At 34.6% G+C, this 20,836-nt stretch overlaps 1 protein-coding gene across 2 annotated transcripts in view; it reads left to right on the forward strand.

Annotated features, from left to right (window-relative positions):
• The window catches only part of PDE3B (phosphodiesterase 3B), a 75,899-nt gene that overhangs the window by 43,653 nt on the left and 11,410 nt on the right, over positions 1–20,836 (forward strand). Inside the window, exons 2-5 of one of the 2 annotated variants that reach the window (XM_085224193.1) lie at positions 12,718–12,768; positions 13,630–13,878; positions 16,054–16,196; positions 19,208–19,314. In XM_085224193.1, the coding sequence (XP_085080319.1) occupies positions 12,718–12,768; positions 13,630–13,878; positions 16,054–16,196; positions 19,208–19,314 (550 nt within the window). The remainder of the gene's footprint in view (positions 1–12,717; positions 12,769–13,629; positions 13,879–16,053; positions 16,197–19,207; positions 19,315–20,836) is intronic. The other variant, XM_085224194.1, reaches the window with a different exon arrangement.

Here is a 20,836-nt window from a genome sequence, read left to right on the forward strand (position 1 = left end):
TTAAGGAGTGTCATTTCTGATATGTGCACACCTGTCTTCACTAAACAGGAAAGTGCCACTGTGCAGTGTAGACTTAGAAAGGTTCAAAACATAACTCTGAAGGAAAGAGGGCTTTGAAATAGAGACAAGCTTTTTTTTTTTTTTTCCCTTGTAAAACGTGACAGCAGGAAAGAAGGAAGCTGGCAGCAAAGGCTATTATCACTTTTCAGTGTCTTTTTTTAGTCTCTCTCCCTCAAAATTTGAGAGATTTATGGTCCATTTATTTGTTTTTCCTACCATCCACTTCCTACTGACTGATCTCTAGGTCAGAATCTCTCGTAATACTTACGGCAATTAGCCTATGCCTTGCTGATCTAATTGCCCTTATAGGCCAGCTGACTGTCCTTGTCAGAGACAAGCACAACAAAGTTAGACAGTGTGAACAGACAGATTGGGAAGCAAGAGAGAAGAGAAAAAATAAATAGTTATGAAAAGATAGATAAGATCAGTATTATCAGTATTGTCTTATCTTGTTTTCTTAACTATTTACTTTTTCTTCTTTCCGTATATTTGAGACATGGATCTGTAAACGTATTTTTGTAACTCAGAGTTTATGGCCTACTCTAATCTCATGCTTTTGGTCTGTAAAATATCTTTATGTTCAATAATCTTTATTTTCAATAGAATCCATTATATATAAGGGTATGTGTCAGCAATTTCCAATTCCACTGGAAGTTCTTCCTATAAGGTTTATTTCCTTTTGTCTTACATACAGTTTATTTGCTGTTATCAAATTGGAGTGAAGAGAGAATTGCTTTGTATCTAATCAACACTACTTTTTATGCCAGATGACATTGATCATTTTGGTTATCGTTACTTCAAAACATTGCAGCTTAACTGTGAGTATTGAAGTAGTTTAACCTTAAATTATGCTATTTGCAGTGGACAAAAGTAAATTCATAGAATAGAATCATTAAGGTTGAAAAGGCAAGTAAGATAATCTAGTCCAACCCACAGCACATGCCCGTGACTGCTCTAAGACCATGTCACCTACTGTGACTGTTATGTAGTGACAGTGGCTTTTCTGTATCGTTTTTGATGTTTCTTTTCAAATATTTGAGCACAGTGCTGATGCAAATTACTTCAAGATCTCTTTCCTGGCTGATATTTTTGATATTTCCTGTCAATAAGTGCCTAGTTTTCTGTATAAGTATCTTTGAGGAAGTATCTTTTTGGTACATTTTTTCTTCTGTATGAAATTCCTGCAGTTATTCTTTATTTGATATGTTTTAACAAATCGCTAACCCAGAAGAGAGCTATCCCTTTCTTTCCATGTAAATGTCATTTCTACTACAGCATTAATGGGAAAGCTTATCATAGTTTTTTTTTGGAAATCAAAGTAGATTGGCTGATTCATTCATAATCATTGTGCACTATTTCAAGGTACAGTAGGTTTCTTGGATATGATATCCATTGTAAGAAAGCTCTATTGATTTTTTGGTAGTGTTTACATATTTAAAAGACTCATCTCTGAATTCATTTTGTGGTTAATTGTTTTTCTTCCAATTTTTGTCCATTTCCTCTGACAGTTTCCCCACATTTTTCTGCATCTCTTTCAAAGTAATGCGAGATACGTGTGATCTGACATACTTCACTGTGCAGATTTTACTCATTTGAACGTTACTACAATTAAATCTTATCTTTCATTCATTGGACCAAGTATGAATAAATATTTGATTATTTATTTTGGCTAGTCTTCCTCCTAGTATAATACATATGTATTTCACAAGAATATTTGATTAACATATGCATTTTGAATGATATAAGTTACTGGATACATTTAAAATATTCAGAGAGTAAGTTCTAATAGCCACGTTTCAGTTTAAAAATTTTAAATTAGTGCCATGGAAAATATTTGCTATTATTAATTTCAGAATTGTGTATTTAATTACTGTAACAACAACAAAAATCTTTTTCATAAAGCTTAAGTTGGATTGCTTCCAGGTTTTAAAAGAAATGAATAACTATACAACTGTTTGTCTTTTTCATAAAGATCATGAGGGTGTTTTTATTTATTTAATGGAATGACCATTTACAATGCTCTGATATGTATACTTCTGTAAAAGCTTTTCTTTACACCTCATTAAGACAGTATTTTTCTAGTCAGATAGTGCTGGGAGCCTTGACATCCCTAGTTTTTCTGTGGTTAGTGTTAGTTTAAAATTTGACATTCCTGCTTTAAGGAAAAAACCTCAAAACATGAAATTCTATGAGAGGTGAATGCTAATCGAGAGGTGCATTTGTTGAAAAGGGGATAGAGGTGGTCACAGATCAGTGTAGGTTCTTGTTGTTGGCTTCATGTTACTAAGAGCTACTTTGAAAAATTTAGTCCGAATGAGACTTCATAGCAAATACTCAAAAGGCTGTAGAAGAAGAGAAATGGAAGAATTAGTGGTGTTCCCCAGGGAAATGTTACTTAGCATGTACTTGTAATGTTTGATGGATTTATTGGGTATGCTGTGCTGCAAGTGTATTATGAATAATACTTGTCCCAAACGGCAAATGTTGTTCTTACTGTCAAATTTGTACTTCGTAGGTTTTTATGTGATTTTTTACAGTTTCTGATGATTTTCTTAAGTGTTTGCAGCTTAAAAGAATGTCCTAATACTTCTTTGTTTGTGTAGAATAGGCTGGATAACTCTTTTTATTGTACAATCACTGGAAGATACTTGACCTATCTTGACTTCCTTCTTTCTTACTATTTTCTCCATCTGAGTCACGCTATCAAAATGAAAAATATGTTTTTTGTTAACTGGGTATTTTTAACATCAACTCATCTCGATACATTTCAAGTCTTTTTTTTTTCTTTTTTTTTTTTTTTCGGGAAGGGGGCAGACTTATCAATTTCACTCATAAAAATCACCATGGGTTTACCACGAGGCAAGGTGGAATTAGGCACATCGCTCTCCCATTGCACTGGCATTTCTTTATTAGTGTTGCACTTGCAAAATGAGTGTGGCACAAACAGTTATCTGTGCAGGGCTCAACGTTTGAGGATGTAGTGGATCTCACAATGTAGTTTTGTTTGAGTTAGTCTTTTTCTAATGCTTTAAAATAATGATGTCTTCCTCCATCCTATTAGGCGGAGAGGTTAACTCAAGTACTACTTAGCATGAATTCAGTACAGAGAAATAAAATGGCACTGTCTATGAAATGTTGCAATTTGCATTCCCTCATTTTTCTTTGTATCTGTCAGCAATCTGTATTACCTTGTTCAGAATTTCCATATTTTTTCCAAGAAATCTAATATTTCCTGGCACTGCAACCAGAAACTTGTCCATTGAAGTATTTTTTAAATGCTAATTTAACATTTACTGACCCAGCTACTCTTGTAATCAAGCTGATAATTACAGTCTCTCATCTGTTTTAAAACTATTACTTTTAATTCTTTAGCTTGAGCAACAGAGAATTCTGTTAATTCAGTTCCCATATATAACTTCCAACCTCAGCACTACACCAATGTGTGTGTGGATATATATATATAATTTTATGATGTAGTATCTTCTCTGGCTTCTTGACTGTTTTCTTCTGACTTATTAAGTCATCATCTTCCTTGATTGGATGAGTTATTGAAAGGTAACATCACTGATTTGTGTAAAGCTTGTAATTGGTGGCAATTCTGTTTAAAATAAAAAGTATCTTAAGATATATGCATAGATATACATAATAGCACTTAATTGTTGAATATATACACACAACACTGTAGATAGGTCTATACACACAACATCATATGTATGTGTACACACACATAAATGTGCTGTTCAGTCAATTGAAAGTTTGAGGTCTTTTTTTTTTTTTCCCTTTGCTTTTTATGCAGAGGATGCTGTGTCTCTGTAGTAGCTTGGGAGTTTTGAAAATGCAGCTTCATGAAGTTAGCTGGACAAGAACTATCATATTTTGCAAAAACAGGTCTTTCAGTGAGTTGTCTGCCTGAATGCAGTGCTGATTGTTTGCTTCCTTACTATAGGAATCTGGGGGCATTAAATGGAGCAGGTTGACAGATAAGAAATGAAAGTGAACTTTGTATAATCTATAATTAGACACAGGAACAGGTTGCCCTGAGAAGTTGTGTATAAGAACTGTACAGCTTAATTTTACGCTGCTTGTTTTAGAGGAGGAATTGGGGGGGAATAGAGAAATGTAAGTATTTTTATGAGAGTTTCAAATATAAAGTTTAGATAAAACATCTTTGTGAAAAATTCAGTAACTGCTTAAGAAATACCACCAGCATCCTCAAGTAGTGGCCATATGAAATAATTTCTTGCTGTTTCCTGCCAAGAAACAGATCAGAGTTCCATTCATATATCCCTTGGGTAATAGGTGGAAAAAACACATGATCAGAAAAAAAAGAGAAGGTAACAGAGGAAATCAGTTCATCTCTAGTAAATGTTTTTAGTTACTGTGTTAAGAATATGTCAGCATACAGTAAAATGCTTCAACGTTAGATTTGTGCACATTCATCTATTGCAGAAAGATGAAATTTAAAGTTGCTGTCTTGATCTGTTCCAGCACATATAGCAGTGTGTCAATGCACCAGTAAAGGCCTTAGATTTTACCGTGCATCATTTTAACATAATAGGCAGACATGAAAAGGACATTTGGGGAACAGTTTCTAGATTTTGCTTTTCACAAAATAAAGACAACTTTAATAATGGCTTTAGGTTTTGCATGACAGTGAGAGGGGCACAGAATGCCAGAACACCGGAGCAACTACTGGATCAGAGCTGTAATCCACCTAGCACTATTTCTTCTCTTTGATGGTGATTAGAACCACATGCTCCAAAGGAAAATGCTTGTAACTGGCAATTAAAGGATCTGCACATAGCAGGCTTTTTTTTTCCTTTGCCCTCCCTCCTCCTGTTGCCATAAATTACTGGTTGGCCTTTACTCTGACGTGCAAGTCTGACAAAACCTAGAAGGAACAGGAAATGACATAAGTGTGGTTTTAGCCAGTTTTTTTTTCTTTAGCTACATAAAGAGGGGAAAAAAACCCCTACACACGCACAAAAAAACACTTTCTCTTAATAGGCAAAACACCTTTTAAAGCTTTTTGAAATGTTTGAAAATATTGAAAGGAAGATCTGAGCAAATATAAGGGAGTAAAAAAAAAAGAGAAGTATAAACTTTCTATAGCAGGCAAAGTGAAGGCTGACCTGATGATACTCCTGGTTAGAAAAGCAGAAGTACCATCTTGTTTAAAAATAAAAAGAAAACAAAAGGAGAAAAAAAACCCAAATCAGCCAATCAAAAAAGTGTTTTTTCACACACCTGCAGGCATTATCATTAACAGTTTGAATAAGCTTGCTGAAGACTTACTTGAAACTTTAGCATTGCAAAGGAGCATTCTGTATCTGGTATCTTGGAGAGCAGTAAAAGCATTTTAGTAGGCAGAATCTGTATGTTCCCATGTTGTTCTTATCTGCCCAGGCAAGTCCATTACACGTAGTACTTGATGTATCAAATGGGAGTTTAATAGATTAATTAAGTAGGATCAAGACTCTTTGCAATGAAAGTATATATTAGGTTCCTTACAAAATTGAAAATAATTCTTTGAAAGACTTCATCTTAGTTTAGGATGGAGGCATGACCTTGTCCCATCAGTACACATATCCAGACCTCACAACTAGGAAACATTCAGTTTCTCTTCAAAGACTGAGGCTATCTCCATACTTCACAGTCTATTAGACATTTTACAGCCTTGGATAAATAAATTATATAAAGACAAGAATTGATAAGTGTTAGGATTGCAAAAATATCCTACTTATACCCTGTCCCTTCTCGTGGGAAGGTTAGTGGGTATGAAATATCATCATACCTTAAGTATGATATATATTTTGCTTTTGAATGAAGTGATTTTTTACAGAGTTGATTTCTGAATCAAGTTGCTATGGTGTTGGTTTCATTGTTTATTTAATTCTATGCTTGGTTGCTATGGAAATACTTATGGAGCTGATGCCTGGTGGTGTCAACCAGATGCTACTAGCAACTCGGAATCTTGTATTTGATCAATGAAAGACTTGGTCAGAAGTCATTTTTCTACTCACTTTGTCTCTGCTAACATATTCAGAGCGTGGAATGTAAATGAGTGGTATCAAATTGGACAAGTTTTCTTTTCCTAATGAGCATTAGAAGGCATGCCAAGACATCACTGGAACTGCAACTTCCTGGGTAACTAGTTTAGGCAATCAAACAGCAATGTTACAAATCTTAACGCTATGGATGGACTTGTGTGAATTGTACAGTTCAGCAATTCGATGATTCTAAGTTGAGAAAAGTAAAGAAAAGTAAAACTCGCAGGCATTTATTGTGCTTAAAGTTTTGGAAGTCTAAAATATTCCTTATCCAGTATGATTTTAGCCAAATGGAACTGTGGCTCTCATGCAAGGAAGATCCAAAGAAAGTCCACGTTTTACATCCTCAACTCTTCTGAAATGCATGTCTGGTCATGTGCTGCAAATACTGGCTGCACCCTGGTGGGAAAAATAACTTCCTATATAGAAAAATCATTTAATAAGCAATCCACAAACTGCCATTTTTTACTGATTACTTTCTCCTAGTTTTCATCTGCTTCTAGTTTATTTAGACTGCAGTCCTTTAGAGTGATATTTTTTCCTTACTTTTTCTTTGGAAAATTAACATTTCTTGTTCCTGTGGCTGTGTATGCTGTAAATTGTATTAGGAAAGACCTTTACTGCTGTTACTTCGTGTACATTTTTTAACAGATGTGACTGGTGTTGCTAACAACTTGTGCTTTGCCAAAGTGCTATACTTAAGTTTTGATAATTCTTAGGCTGCTATTCAACAGTCAGGGCTTTTTCTGTTCTGCTCACTTATTTCCCATCCCTCCTCCTCTCTCTCTAGCCCTAACTGTCCCCATAAACTGATGGATTACAAATATTGTTAGAAAATTCTTGGGTTCAAATTGTATGGCATTCCTCAGGAGTATAAACAAAGGGTAATACCTGGTGCACAGTGAATATTTTGCTGCGTGTTTCCAGTAAGTGATATATACTTAAGGTTTCCTTAGATGCAATTAAACATCTGTAGATCTGAATGTAGCAATTAATTCTTCTAAGTAGTTACTCTGTTGTTGAGAACTAACAGTTATTTTTTAGCCTTTTAATTTCCAGTGATAAAAATTCCCTCTTTGGGACTCATAGCTTGAGTGACATGTTTCAGTTTGAGCTAAACCCATCATCTCAGCTGATGGTGCCCAAATCCAAAACGGCCTCTTGTACATAAACCATTTTTGTATGCTGCTTCATCTCATTTTAACTGTATTCAAACTTATTATACAGATGACATAGATTTCAATTATTATATTTAAGCATAATTCAGACCCCAATTGCTTAATGAACATGTAGTACTGTAGTACATTTGTACCTTTTTTCATTGTTATTTGTTTGTAATTGTTTCATTGTAGTAGTAACTTTCCTTCAAAACCCCACTCAGTCTGACAAGCAGTCATATGAAAACAAGACAGTGTGATCATTACTCTTTGGATGAACTGGGATTCTCTAGGAGTAGTCAGGCTGAGATGAGAACTCATCCTCTAGGCTGACTGGTAATCTGGTGTACGAGCTCATGGGGAAAGCCATAATTTTATCACCTCACCCAAAGTTCATCGGCATTATGAGAGCCCACAACAATCTTATTAGCTTCCAGTGGTGTGACTTCTGTAGTGTTGGCATTGCAAATTAATGCTCAGAGGCTCAAGTATGTGATCAGAACTTCCATAACTCAAGTTCCTCTTCAGGTGGTTCTTGTTAGAGGCAATACAAAAGAATGTTACATGCAAGTGGGTTACAAAATCTTAGTATTTCAGAGTATGAATCTTTCTGCAACAGGTCCGGTGGTTGCAAAATCAAAAATTGCTGAGGCTCTGCCTGAGGTGTATTTGAAGATCTGTTCACATTAAGTTAAAATAAACCATTTCCCTTTTACTTTCATTCTGCTCAAAGATTAGTGCAATTCTTTGTAATTTTTGTTGACAATCCACAGTAATTAATTAAAATTTTGACTACCAAATTCCCCAAAATAATAATTCCGGAGATACTGCCTTCTTACTATTTCAAAATGCAGCTGCAGCGCGAGGCCTTAAGCTAACTGAACTGAGTGTGCTACAGAGTGAGACAGTAAGTGTAGCCGATAAGTAGTTTCTGACTAGAATGGGAAAGAGTAGGCTCTTTCTTAAGCAGAGAAGTGTTTGTGAAGCAGCAAGATTTGTCAGCTGTGATAATCTTTAAAGCTGCCCCCCTCCCCCTTTGTCCCTAAAACCTCTTCAGTTCTGCAGAGGACAAACACTACTAGTTTCTGTTCCTTTCTTTCTCTCAAGTTTTTGGAGGGGGAGGCTTTCTGGATGTGAGTGCCACCTTGTGGCCTATTTTCAGCATCTAAGATAAGGTGATAATTCCCTTTCATTATTAACTTGCAAGGATTTGGGTAGAACAGAATTCTACCATGTTATATTTACCATGGAAGAGTATTAACTGTGTGGGCAACTGCAGTTTTTCACTGTGCTTAGTAGAAGAGATTGTGCCTACAGTTTTAATCAGGTTATTTTAATTACTTCAGAATGTGCCAGATGGAAGTTTTGCAGTTAACATGCATGATGGTAGCCTGGTAGCTGTGGTAAAACAATACACCTGTCTTCTCTCATGAGATTAGGCTTTTAATTAATGATGATGTATAGTGAACAAAAACAAATAATAATAACTTGTTGGTAACACACAGATGAACCTGTGTTCTGTTACTTCAAAGCTATTTTAGGTCCTTTGCTGAGAAAATTGAAATCGGTGGCAAAGCTTGAATCTTCTGGCTTAAATGAAAATAGAAAATTTTCGATCGTGAATCCGAGCTGTGAAGCTTTTCATTTAAGTGAAATTGTGTATGAAATGCTGCCATCCCATCTAAAATATCAAACCATGGTTTGCACTGGAAGTAAGTTTTGTGTGAACAGCATGCATTGTTGTTCCTTGTGTGCACTGGGTGGGTATAGGACGGACGTTTTAGTGGTAGCAATGAATAGTTTTTGCTTCTCAGATTTTGAGGTTGTTTCTCTACTACGATGGTGCTAAAGCAGAAAGGAAATCTTTGAACTTTTACTCCTATAGATCTGTTCTCCAGAGCTTAACAGGACAGCTGGTATATGAGTGTGTGTACTTATTTGTGTACACACACAGAAGAAAGCTGTTGTGTTAGTAAAAACATCTGCAGTTAAAGGTTTGGTACCTTTACCAGAACAGACGTGTTTTGGTGCTAAAAAGATGCATGAGTACGGCTAGACAGCGTTTGTCACTACTGCACTGCTCATCACTGACAGGCTAAGAGTCATCTTGTATGTTTAGGTTTTAGAAAGGGTTTGATTAATGAGGCTGTGGTAGCTAGACTAATTTTAAAAACCTCAAACCATTAAGCTCTTCATTTGTGGGTCAATCTTACTTCATGTAATATGGCTGTTCAGTTAGCCATCTTCAGTTATCATAGCATGTGGATGTTGTTATAACTTTAAACGTGGTGCTAAATAGCGTCCGTGTGAAGATAACAAAAAAGAGGAGACTGTAGGTGTTGCCCTTGCCTGGGTACTGCTGCTGTGCAGCCTGCATTTCTTCATTGACACTTTCTACACCTTCTGCTGGGCAAGTGCCAGCGTGGAACATTGTGTTTGCCACAGGAAAGAACTGTTAGTCTTGGAGGAACAAATTCAAACATAGCTCTCGCCTAGAAAAATAAGCAGAAAAATTTCCAGGACTGCAAAATATGAACTAGGAGGCAAGGGCATTGGTACCTTATTTGAGCTCTGTAACTTTACGTGGAAGAAAGGGAAAAAAAGAGTTGTCTTTGTTTTTGTTTGTGAGTGCCAGTTTTGTTGTGCACATGAATTAATTTATCAGAGAATAATTAGAACCTTGCTCTACTGTGGTAATTTGGTAGCTGTTAGAAGTCAGAAAGACTGAACACTTTTGGAACATAGCAGACATCTGAATTTCATTCCTTGTATGTTGTTTTTATTTTTTGCTCACTGAAAATTTAAGTGAGCGCTGTTGACGTACTTGAAGCTGATAGTATCTTCAGATTGTGTTGCTGACGTTCTTTTGTGGTTTTGGTGAGTTTCATGAAGCTATTTGGCTGGTAGATTCATAATCATATTCAAGCAGAAAGTAACAAAACACTCCTCCTGCAAGCGAATGCTTTTTAAAATACAGATATTGTTTTTAACCTGAGGTATTGAGGAGACTTTTTTTTTTTTTTTTTAAATGAATGATGATAGTACAGTGCTTTCTACACAGAGCTCACAAAAATGTTTCAGTTTGAATGGCTCTGGGAAGAAAGGGAAGTTCTAAGCTGTATTCTCTATCAGATTTTTAAGAGAATGAAATATTAATACAGCTGGTATAGACTGCCATGAGCTGTGAAATCCATGCAGTTTTATTAGATAAAACCAAATAGAAAAATAATGATTTTATTTACCTTTCCTAAAGTAAGCAAATCAATCAATTAAATGAATTTAACTTTTAGGCATTGTTATCACAGATGCTGTATTTCATTACATTTACAGGTTAGGGAAATAATCACCAAACCCTATGGTTTTAGGTTGCCTGTTGTAATTTAATGTGACTAGTGATGCTGGATGCATATGACAGACATTTCTTTTCACAGAGCTACTACCAAAGTTCTGAATGGTAGGCAAATGATTGATGCAATGTATTTGATTTCTACCAAAAGATTAGCAATTGTTATTTTGAAAATAGGACTCAGAAAACACGTATGAATCAGTTTAGATAAAGCTAATGTCATTCAGAATGGTCATTTGATCAGTTTGCATATAAGTTTGGAAAGTATATGCAGGGCAATGCATGTACTGCCAAGACATGTCTGTTGCTCTAATATCGGTGTGTATCAGTATATTTTTTTTATTTATTTGAATATCTTACTATTGGAGACAAAACATCTACAATGAGCCAGTACTAAGTCTCAGTAATGCGATATGGTTCTGGGAGAGTATGTGGACAAGGTGGCACAGATGGCTTGATTTCTCAGCTGTAGGGTGTTTTTTGCTGCTATCTCTCATTTCACAGTAGTGTGGTAGTCAGCGTTACTTCTGAGAGGCTAATAGCAGTGATATTAGCACATACACTGGTGTCGTTAGCTGTGTTACACAACTTCTCCTGTTCATGGACTTGGTCATACATATATGTGTCCCAGATAGCCAATCTCCCTTTTACTTCTCTTTTTAGGAATTATAAAGTCAAGGGGCTTTTCCTAGATGGTCCACCTTTCAACCTGTATCTCTACCACAATACCTCAGCTTCCTTACCTTCAGGATTCTGTCTGACTCTTCTTTAACAGAAATGAACAAAATATTCCCAAATGATGAATCGTCTACAGTATTTTGTAATTTTCATCTACAACAGAAATAACTTATGATCAGAGTATGATTCATAAGATTGTAGACTCTCACAGTTGACTCTAATTGGTCAGTTGAGTCCAAATTTTATTGGGCAGGAAGATAGAGAAACTGGAGAGGCAGTTTTGTTGCTAGATTATGATAAATATTTTATGTGTGTGTGTGTGTGTGTGTGTGTGTGTGTGTATATGAAATATATATATAAAATATATATATATAGTTTATTTAGGAAAGCTTGTCTAAATATGCATCCCATTGCAGAATTCCTAGTTACCATCTATCAACTGTTGCAAATTCCTTGCTCATGTGTGTTAACAAACTGCATAATGATTCTAGAACTGAAATAATAAAAGAGTATAAATAAAAACAGTAGGATCGGTCCCACAGTGCTTTACCCGACCATAATTCTGTGCATGCAAAACTACTTGAAATCTTTCAGTGGCTTCTTTTTTAATATTTTCTTGACAAATTGTTATGTGATTTTTTTTTTTTCCCCCTCCCCATAGATCTTTACTGGATGTTAATGCAGTAATAAATTTTAGTTTAAAGAAAACCTTTTCCTTTTTTCCTAGCTTTTTGTTCACAAGCTGTTTTAAATATTCTACAAATGATATGAATTTGTATATAACCCAATACAAAATATATCCAGTAACTTGTGTTTTTCAGTTTTGAGTTAATTGCAGCAATTTATTTTATTAGACACAAGATTTAGCTGTAAATTTACTTTGACATTGAGATTTGCCTACTGTATTATTTTTTTTTTTTTACTCTGTGCTCTACTGTTCACGTAGGAAGTTCCATTATGATATTTGCCAAGCCTCGTACAGCCCATATCCTGAAGGATGGGGATGTATTTATTTCATAGTTTGAGGAAGAAAAAATTGTATAGTTTTTCGTTTCCTGAGTTTAGTAGCTGGATACTTGTTCTTGTGATAACTGTACTTATAAAATATATTGGATTTTAGAATAGATTGACTTTTACAAGTCTAGATGAATAGACTTAGATGCTTTATTTTAGATCTTAATGTTTTATCAAAAACCTAGAAATATTGAAGTAAATCCATATAGTTTTCTCCACCGTCAAAAGATCCCTGTTGTATAGGAATTTATTCAGACATTTCTTAAGGATTTTAGTTGTTGTAGCATTAACAGAGAAAATAGTCTCAGTTTTATTTGGAAAAAAAGAAAAAGTATTGTACCACATAATCAATATTTATTCTATTTTTGTTTTTAAGCAGTAACATATCAACTGTTACTCTCCTTTTTTACAGATGATTCTTTGGGATTGGGATTTGAAGCAGTGGTACAAGCCCTACTACCAGGTCAGTGTGTTATGAATCTAATTGTTCTCTGATGAAATTTGACTGAGTACAGAAGTTTTAGTTACCTAAGTTGTTCTAATACTCTAGTTTATTCTATCTACGTAGCAGTGATTTGATATGTAGCAGTCAGAGGAAGTCGACAGGGCTCTGCTTCCTGTGGTATACATGAGAGCAGTATCAAACCCAGTTAAGATGGATGCAGTTTTGCTTGCTTATTGATTGATTGATTGTCCTTTAAATGTTCATTAGCATAAGATTAAGGAGTGATTCCCCACAGATGTTAGAACTCAGACCTACCAGGATCTGACCTCTTTTCCTGAATGTTTGTTTCTCTCTTTCTTGTGTTAATGCTGGCTTCTAATTAGCTATTCCTGATCCTGTTCAGGGAGCTGTGCCAAATAAAAGCAAATGACACTAGTGATGTTTTTGAGACATTTTTTAGGATTTGTTTCAATATAAATAGAAATAACACTGATAGAGATGCTGTGGAAATTTTACCTCTGCAAGAATCGTTCAACAGTTTGGTCACCAAAGTTTCTGTTGCCATTTTTGGAGGATGTAGAGTATCAATTTTGCTTCTAAGACAAATTAATAAAAAATTGAAGTAAGAAGAACTGGGATAGGATCTTTATTTTTAAAAGAGAAAAAATAACTGGTAGCTAGTGTTGAATTTTGAGAATTTTTCTTATATGCGTGAGAAATACTACTAAAAATTGCTTGGTTAGTATGCCTACGTATATTTTTTCTTTGAAACAAAAATGTTTTGCAGTATATATTTTACAGTAGATAGGATACTTAAATTTATAACAAGGTTAAATGTTTTGACATGTTAATAGTTTGCAACAATTCCATCTATTTTAGAATGCTGGCAGTGGAACTGGAGTTGATCTTTCAGTACTAAATGAGGCTCGGAGCATGCTAACAGACCTCCTGACTGACCCATCCCTTCCACCGCAAGTGATTTCTTCCCTTCGAAGCATTAATAGTTTGATTGGTGCTTTCTCAGGCACATGCAGGCCAAAGGCTAACCCATTCACACCATTTCCTGGTTTCTTCCCCTGTCCTGAAGTAGACGATCCTGCTGAAAAAGGAGATCGAAAGCCACTCAAGGTCAAATTACTTTTTCATTGTCACTGTGTGTGTGTCGCCATTCAAATATACATATATATATATATATCTAGGAAAAATAATCCCTGCACTGTGTTACTTCCATTTCCAGACAGTTGGCAGGTTGTCCCAAACTGGCCAGATTGCTGGCTTAGCATCCTGGGGTCGGATAAACTGGATCACAAGCCAGATTCAGTGCACGTGCTTGAGCCTTCTTTCAGTATTATGCTGACATATGTGCTTTTTTCAGGGAGTAGACTTGTCTGCTCTACTGTCAGGGATTTTCAGCTGTGCTCCCCGTGTTGCAAGAGAGTCTTCTGGCACAGAAGTCCTTTTTCTAAGCCTGACAGTGCATAGTGCTCAATGTTGTGTTGTTACCAAAGTTTGGGCGCAGAAAACTTGCTGCCTTCTCTAGGCTAAATGCCCAACCTAGAGGAATTTTTGAGTCTTGCTTTACAGCTTTAGCTATTTTTCTGTTTTCTTGAAGATTATCTTAAGGCATCAGTCCATTTTTGTTAGACAATTTACAGATGCTGCATACCCTTGCTGCCTACCTAACTGCTTCCAGCATGTAGCTTTTCCAGCACATATTTGACTGACTTCAGCTCTGCCTTTGATTTTGTTTGCTTAACTTCTGCATAGCAAATCACTCTGCAAGAGTAGCTTACTTAACACCTTCACTACCTGCCCACCTGAATATTTTGTTGCTCTAGTGCAGCATTGCTGTAACTGGTTTGTCCAATTTGACAGACTATGTTCCTCTGGTTCTTAGTCTAGTAGGGCTGGTTAAGGGTACTGCAGGTTTCTGTGGAGATGGTGGTCTTGTTCTGCTTGTACAGTTTCACCTTTCTGGCTGTGACTATTGCTTTTTGCTGCAAAGCAAACAGGGTCGAAGTACATCTTATATCAAGGACTCAGAGCAGTCTGACGTTTTGGAGTCAGAAACTAATTTTTTGTGTTAGCACTTTTCCATTATGTGAAGTATATGGTAGTGAGTGAGGTAAGATCTTTGACCTCTCGATGAAACTTAAAATTGTGAAGTCATAATTTCTGCTAGCCTTTTGAAGTTAGTATCTGAGGGTCACTTGTCCTTATACATGATCCTGCAGACCTTACTCAATACTGCAAATGTTCCTCTTAAATTCTTTGTTCAAAGCATTTTTTTCTTGGCATCTTTTTTTTTTTTTTTGTTATCGTTGTTGTTGTTGTTTTTTAGCAAGGTTTGATTCCATTTATCTCAGTTATGTGGAACAGTACCTTCCTCCCCAGGTTGAATAGACATATCAAAGGTCGAGTTCACCAAGTAGATTATAGACTGAAAGGAGTCAAATTTCTTAAATTTAGTTAGAATACAATGTACAGGTTTTATGTACAATAAATGAGGATAAGCCAGATCTAAACTAGCTTTGCAGTTTAGGTTCAATGATCCTATCATTTCTATTACTTGGGTTCTCTTAGTTACTATTTAAATGTTGCTATACATTTCTGAGTGTAGTTCAGTAAGGCAGAGCTAGTAAGTCCTGAGTTATTTCCATATAGGACCATTTGAGAATCACAAAAGTGATTCTCTGCTTTTGGGCTACAGCATGTCTAAAATAACACAACTTCAAGGCTGGGAGTGGAGAGGTGTTTGGGAAGCCTCCTTGGTACTATGAGACTAGTGGGGAAACAGAGGGAGCCTTGATGTACTAGAGCTTGTCCCTGTGTCAACTTTTCTTTATTTTTCACAACATATGTCAATATTTTTTTATCTGAGTTACTGAAATCTGGGCTTATTCTGGGTGCTTGAAAGCTGATTATGTAGCTGTGTGATTGAATCAAGTAGAAAAAATCATCCTTAGCTACAGCAATTGGCTGTCTCTACAGGATCTCAATTTCTGGAAGCAGTTGAGGAGTAATTGTTGAACCATGTGAATTTCAAACAAACAAAAGGAGAAAAATAAAACAACAAGACCACCACCACCACCAACAAAACATAACTATTTGTAACAAGCTAAATAATTTTTAAATACATCTTTTTGATTTTCTTGATCAGTAAGAATGAAGATGAAATACTGTGCTTCTTATTTTACCATAAACAACAGTAGTAACATATCCTATCTACAGTAAGAAAAAAATAAAGTTTTACTATCTAATTTCAATTACATCAATTTCAACCATAATGAAATTATTCAACAGGGATTAATTAGCAGGAATAGCCTGCCAACACCACAGCTGAGACGATCTTCAGGAGTTTCTGGTATTCCACCTGTAGAGTCACCATCTTCTAAATGGGAACGGAGTAACAGTAAGAGATCTCATCAGGACTATAATGTGTCAAGGTAAGCACTTAATAGGATTTTAAAGGTGGAATAATAAACATTGCCACCTAACAGGATTTTAAGGGTAGAATAATAAATGTTGCCTTTTAAAAATGTTCATATCTGTAATGGTGTAAGTATCTAATGTAGAATCTTGTACTTAAATTATGTCTTCAAATTCTGACAGCTTAATAACATGCAATACTTTTATAACTTTGGCCGCAAGTAGAAATTAAGTAATTTTGAGGCTGAATGGTTTGCACCATCGTAGTGACTGGGACTGAATATTAGTTTTAGTAGGAACCAAAAAATTAGTCAAAATAAATTACTTTGTTTTGCAACTGTATAAGCTGTGAGTTATTACTGACTTCCTCTTTCTCCTTTTAGTTGAAATTTGAAAGTGATACGTATTTTAAACGTATTGAAAATTTGTTCCCTAATTAAAAGGATTATGTGACATTCTTGTGTTTGGTAGCCACTGTTGCATGCGTGTATTGCAGCATTTGTTATTCATACACTTATCAAGCAGACATTAAGGCATACTAAGAAAGCTTTCTCATCTTTATAATGCAAAAAACAAACAAACAAACAAAAAACAACAAAAACCAAACTTTTGTTTCTAAAATCAACATTATATTTTGAATTAGAAATAAAGTTAATATTCTGTTTTCTTTTTGCTTAACTTTTCTTATGATTTTCTGGTCTTGAGAAAAGTGCAATAGATGTTTGAAATTGTTATGCAACTCATTAAAATAATTTAAAATAATTTTTAAAATGATTTTATCATGTAGTTGCACCTGTTAAGAATTGTTTTTGCGTAGATGGTAAGGAAAGTAAATAGGTGACTTCTTAAAAGAAAATGTGAGATAGTGATATTTGCTAATTACTAATAGTAAGTGGAAGATTATATGCACATGCCCAATAGTTTATTTATCAAGATAATATTTTATTTTAAAGTGAACCATTTAAACAATTTGGCAATTGTCAGTTGCTTTTTCTCCTTCAAATAACATACCTTCTTCAATTTTTTTTATCAACTATATAGTTTAATTCTGATTAGTTTACAAAATGTGATTGCAGATACTTATGTTGTTATGAATAGCTTTTCATAGGTATGGCTGTCCAGATGAATTTGACATCAGTGAAAGTTTAACTAGTCATTATACCATTTATACAGCTCATCCATAGACAACAGTTCTATTGGTTTTCTCAAATCAGGCTGAAAGCATATCACAAATTCTAGTTACTTGATTATGATGGTAGGTTAAAGATTTTGTGTTTATGCTGACTTGGTTATCAGCATTTGAAAGGATCACATTCACTGCAAGTAGCCAAGAGAGGCAGTCCTGCATTCCTCCTGACTCTTTGTCCCATTGACTCTGGTTCTTGAGCCAATTCTTTAAGTTGTCAGAAAAATAATTCAGCAAAAGAAAAGGCAACATTTTTTTCTGTCTTACAGCAAGATTCATCCCAAAGAAGAGCCAAGTTACCAGTAGAAGAGAAACAGGCTAATAGTAAAAAGGGAGAATGAAGTAGGAAATTTTGCTAGAAGGAAAGCATATGAAAAATCAGAATATTTTTTAACATACAGTGACTGCTTTCAACTGAATTTTAGCTGAGTTCACAAAGATAATACATTATACAATGATGCTATAACATATTGTTCTAAAAACTGATTAAATGTTGAAAAATTTTCTTCATCTATCAAGGCAGTCCTGAAAAACAACTCTTAAGACCTGTTCTCTTGATTTGATTTGTTATTTAAACTAATTTGAGGTGAACTGACCTTGCTTGTTAGTATTCCTACACTAAGTACTGATGTAAAAATTTTGTATGCTTTAAAAGGATACATGTCATGAAAGCTGAACAGTTTGCAAATGGCAAAATAAATTCACTGTTAAAATTGAATCAACTTGGACAACTTCTAAAGTTTTCCTAATAAGTCAGCATTAAATTTCTTTATTCTCTAAGTCATTTTTTTATATCTATCTATCAAAAAAAAAACCAACAAAAACAGGAGATTGGGTAAATAATTGTTTGAATTTTCTTTGAAATCCTTAAAATAGGACTAAAGATGTTTGAATAAATATAAAACAAAATAATTATATCACATAAATTATTTTCACTGGAGATTACATGCGTACAGTTGCTTTTAATTGCACATCGCATTTTTGTTTACTGGAGGAAATGTTTAATTGGAATTTAGGAGTGTAATTCCAGGCCTACAACAGCAGATGGCGTAACTTATCAATCAGGCTAACAATACAACTATTGGAGTTGACAGTTAAAAGCAGCATTATTTTTAATATATTTAATTATTTCATTTATTATATAAAGCTGATTTAAGAAGCAGGCTGTAGCTGCATAAAATTGCTGCATAAGATTGCATTTGCAATGTAAACAGTATTTTAAAAGCTTTTAGACTTATTACAATGTAGCTGGCTTTATTAAAGCGCACAATGTTGCATCTGATATTATCACTAATGAATAAATTCACAATCATTGTGTAATTTTTAGCAGTGGGATTTTGAGGAGTTATACAAAATGTAATAATTCAGCAAATTCCAATTACTTTCTGTAGTATTCCTTAAAAAACAAGTGGTCATGAAAGTATTCATGTTCAGTGCCCTGCAGAGAATTCTAGTTGATAAACAAATACAATTGCTCAGATGGATATTGGACCCTTTCTAGACAATGTTCAAAAAAAGTAAATACAATTTTAGGAAATAAATAATGTGGCAAGTTGTCTGAATGCACTCGCTGTGCCATTTTGGTACTACATAATATTTTCTGTTGCTTTTGCACAGTACGTATAAGTTTTTCACTATTCTGTGTGGTACATTGTCTATGTGATCTTGAACTTGGTTTCTTTCTAGTACTTTCTTTTTTTGAATGGTAGTGGAACCATATCAGAACAGTCTAGACATCTTGCAAGCATTTTACTTGATAATTGCGGAATACATGGTTGGAAAGAAGGAAAATTCTTGTAGTTGGACTTCTGGTTTTGATTTCCTTGTTTCTTTGTAATTCAGCCAGGGATCTCACTCAAATGGGTCTTTTGGTGCAAACGTGTTGACGATACCAAAACAGAGATCATCATCTTTGACACTGGCTCACCATATAGGTCCCAGACGAGCAGGTAAGATTGACATCCTGCCATCAGGCTGTATAAATTGCACAAGGTAGTAAGTACATCATGCATTGCAATTTTTCTTGAAGTTACTTTTCATGCAAATGTAACACTAACATTACATCAACATGTTCTTTATCTTCTAAAAATATACTTAATATATATTTTTCAACTCCTTCTAAGAATACTCAAAAAGGTAACATCAACTTTGTATAAAGTTCAAATATTTGTCTAACACTATGAATTTGCAAAATGTTATATTTGACCTGGTTGGTAATTGTTAAAAATTGCAAAGTTCACATACCTTAATAAGGAACCCCTTTTTTTTTTTTTTTCTTTTACTACAGCTTTTTGTAATAAAACAATGTTATTTAGACACTGTGGACTTAAAAATTGTCCTTTAGAGCACCAAAACTTAATTTCTACTCTTCAGGCTTGTAAGTCGATTCAGGGTGGCCTGTAATACTGTTTGAGATGTATAATCTACACATCCCTTATTTCAGGGCGGTTGGTGTCTACTGCATATACTTTTAGTAATTTGTTAACGTGCAGTACATAATCACAATAATTATGATCGAATTTTTGTTTTGTAATTTGCAGGAGAATAAGTAATTCAGCTATGGGACACTCACAGCACACTTAGATTATTTTGCTCTTTGAGCCTTTGGCAAAGGGCAATTTTTTCTCTTTGATAAAAGTTTGTTTACAATGGCTATAATTCACTTTGTGCACTCATAGATAACCCTTCTTTTGTAAATCTTTGCAAAGGGGAGAAGTGGTATGCTGGCTTAACACAAAATTTTGTTTTAAATTCACATCAGGTATATGGTAATCAAAGTATGATTTGACTGGCTTTCTTTCCTGGATTTCCTGAAGTAAGCTCTAGCTTAGTTTTTTCCACAAGAATGGGGAATTTCATGTATGTAAGCAAGATTGATTTCGTTGTTGTTTTGTTTTGAATTTTGAATTACCCATGAACAAACTTTAGGGTTGTGTTTTATTTTTGTTCTGTTTCATTTCTGTTTGTTCAAAGTGCATTATTAGGCAGATTTGAATGGATTGTCACAGAATTAATGAAAAGGCTCATCACTATTAATAATGGCCAACATCTGCCCACTTTAATCACTAGCTTCAAAGATGATTACTACTTTTTTTCATGCTATGTTTTTAAAAGCATCTCGAGCCTTTTTTTCCTTAATCACAAAACAATGAGGAAAAAGATTTTCCTCAGGCCAATTACCAATAATGAATTTTTTTTTTTCTCATTTGTTTTGGAAAATTAAAATATAAATTCTGAATCAGAAAAGAAAATGGGAAGATTCAGCAATTGCTTAACAAAGTTATAAACAAAACAAAACCCTTCAAAGCCAGATGTTGTACCGCCTTGTGTAGACTACTGCTTCAGATGTGTGACCTAGAGTGTGCAGAATATTAGTAACTCTCAAAACTTGGAATAAATCTTGCTGATCTATGTATATTTACTTCCACGTTCTTTGCAATTTATAAAACTTCTTGTTCAATTCCAGTCCTT

Source organism: Meleagris gallopavo, chromosome 5 (genome assembly GCF_905368555.1).
Source record: "Meleagris gallopavo chromosome 5, MGAL_WU_HG_1.1, whole genome shotgun sequence".
Taxonomy (NCBI): Eukaryota; Metazoa; Chordata; class Aves; order Galliformes; family Phasianidae; genus Meleagris; species Meleagris gallopavo.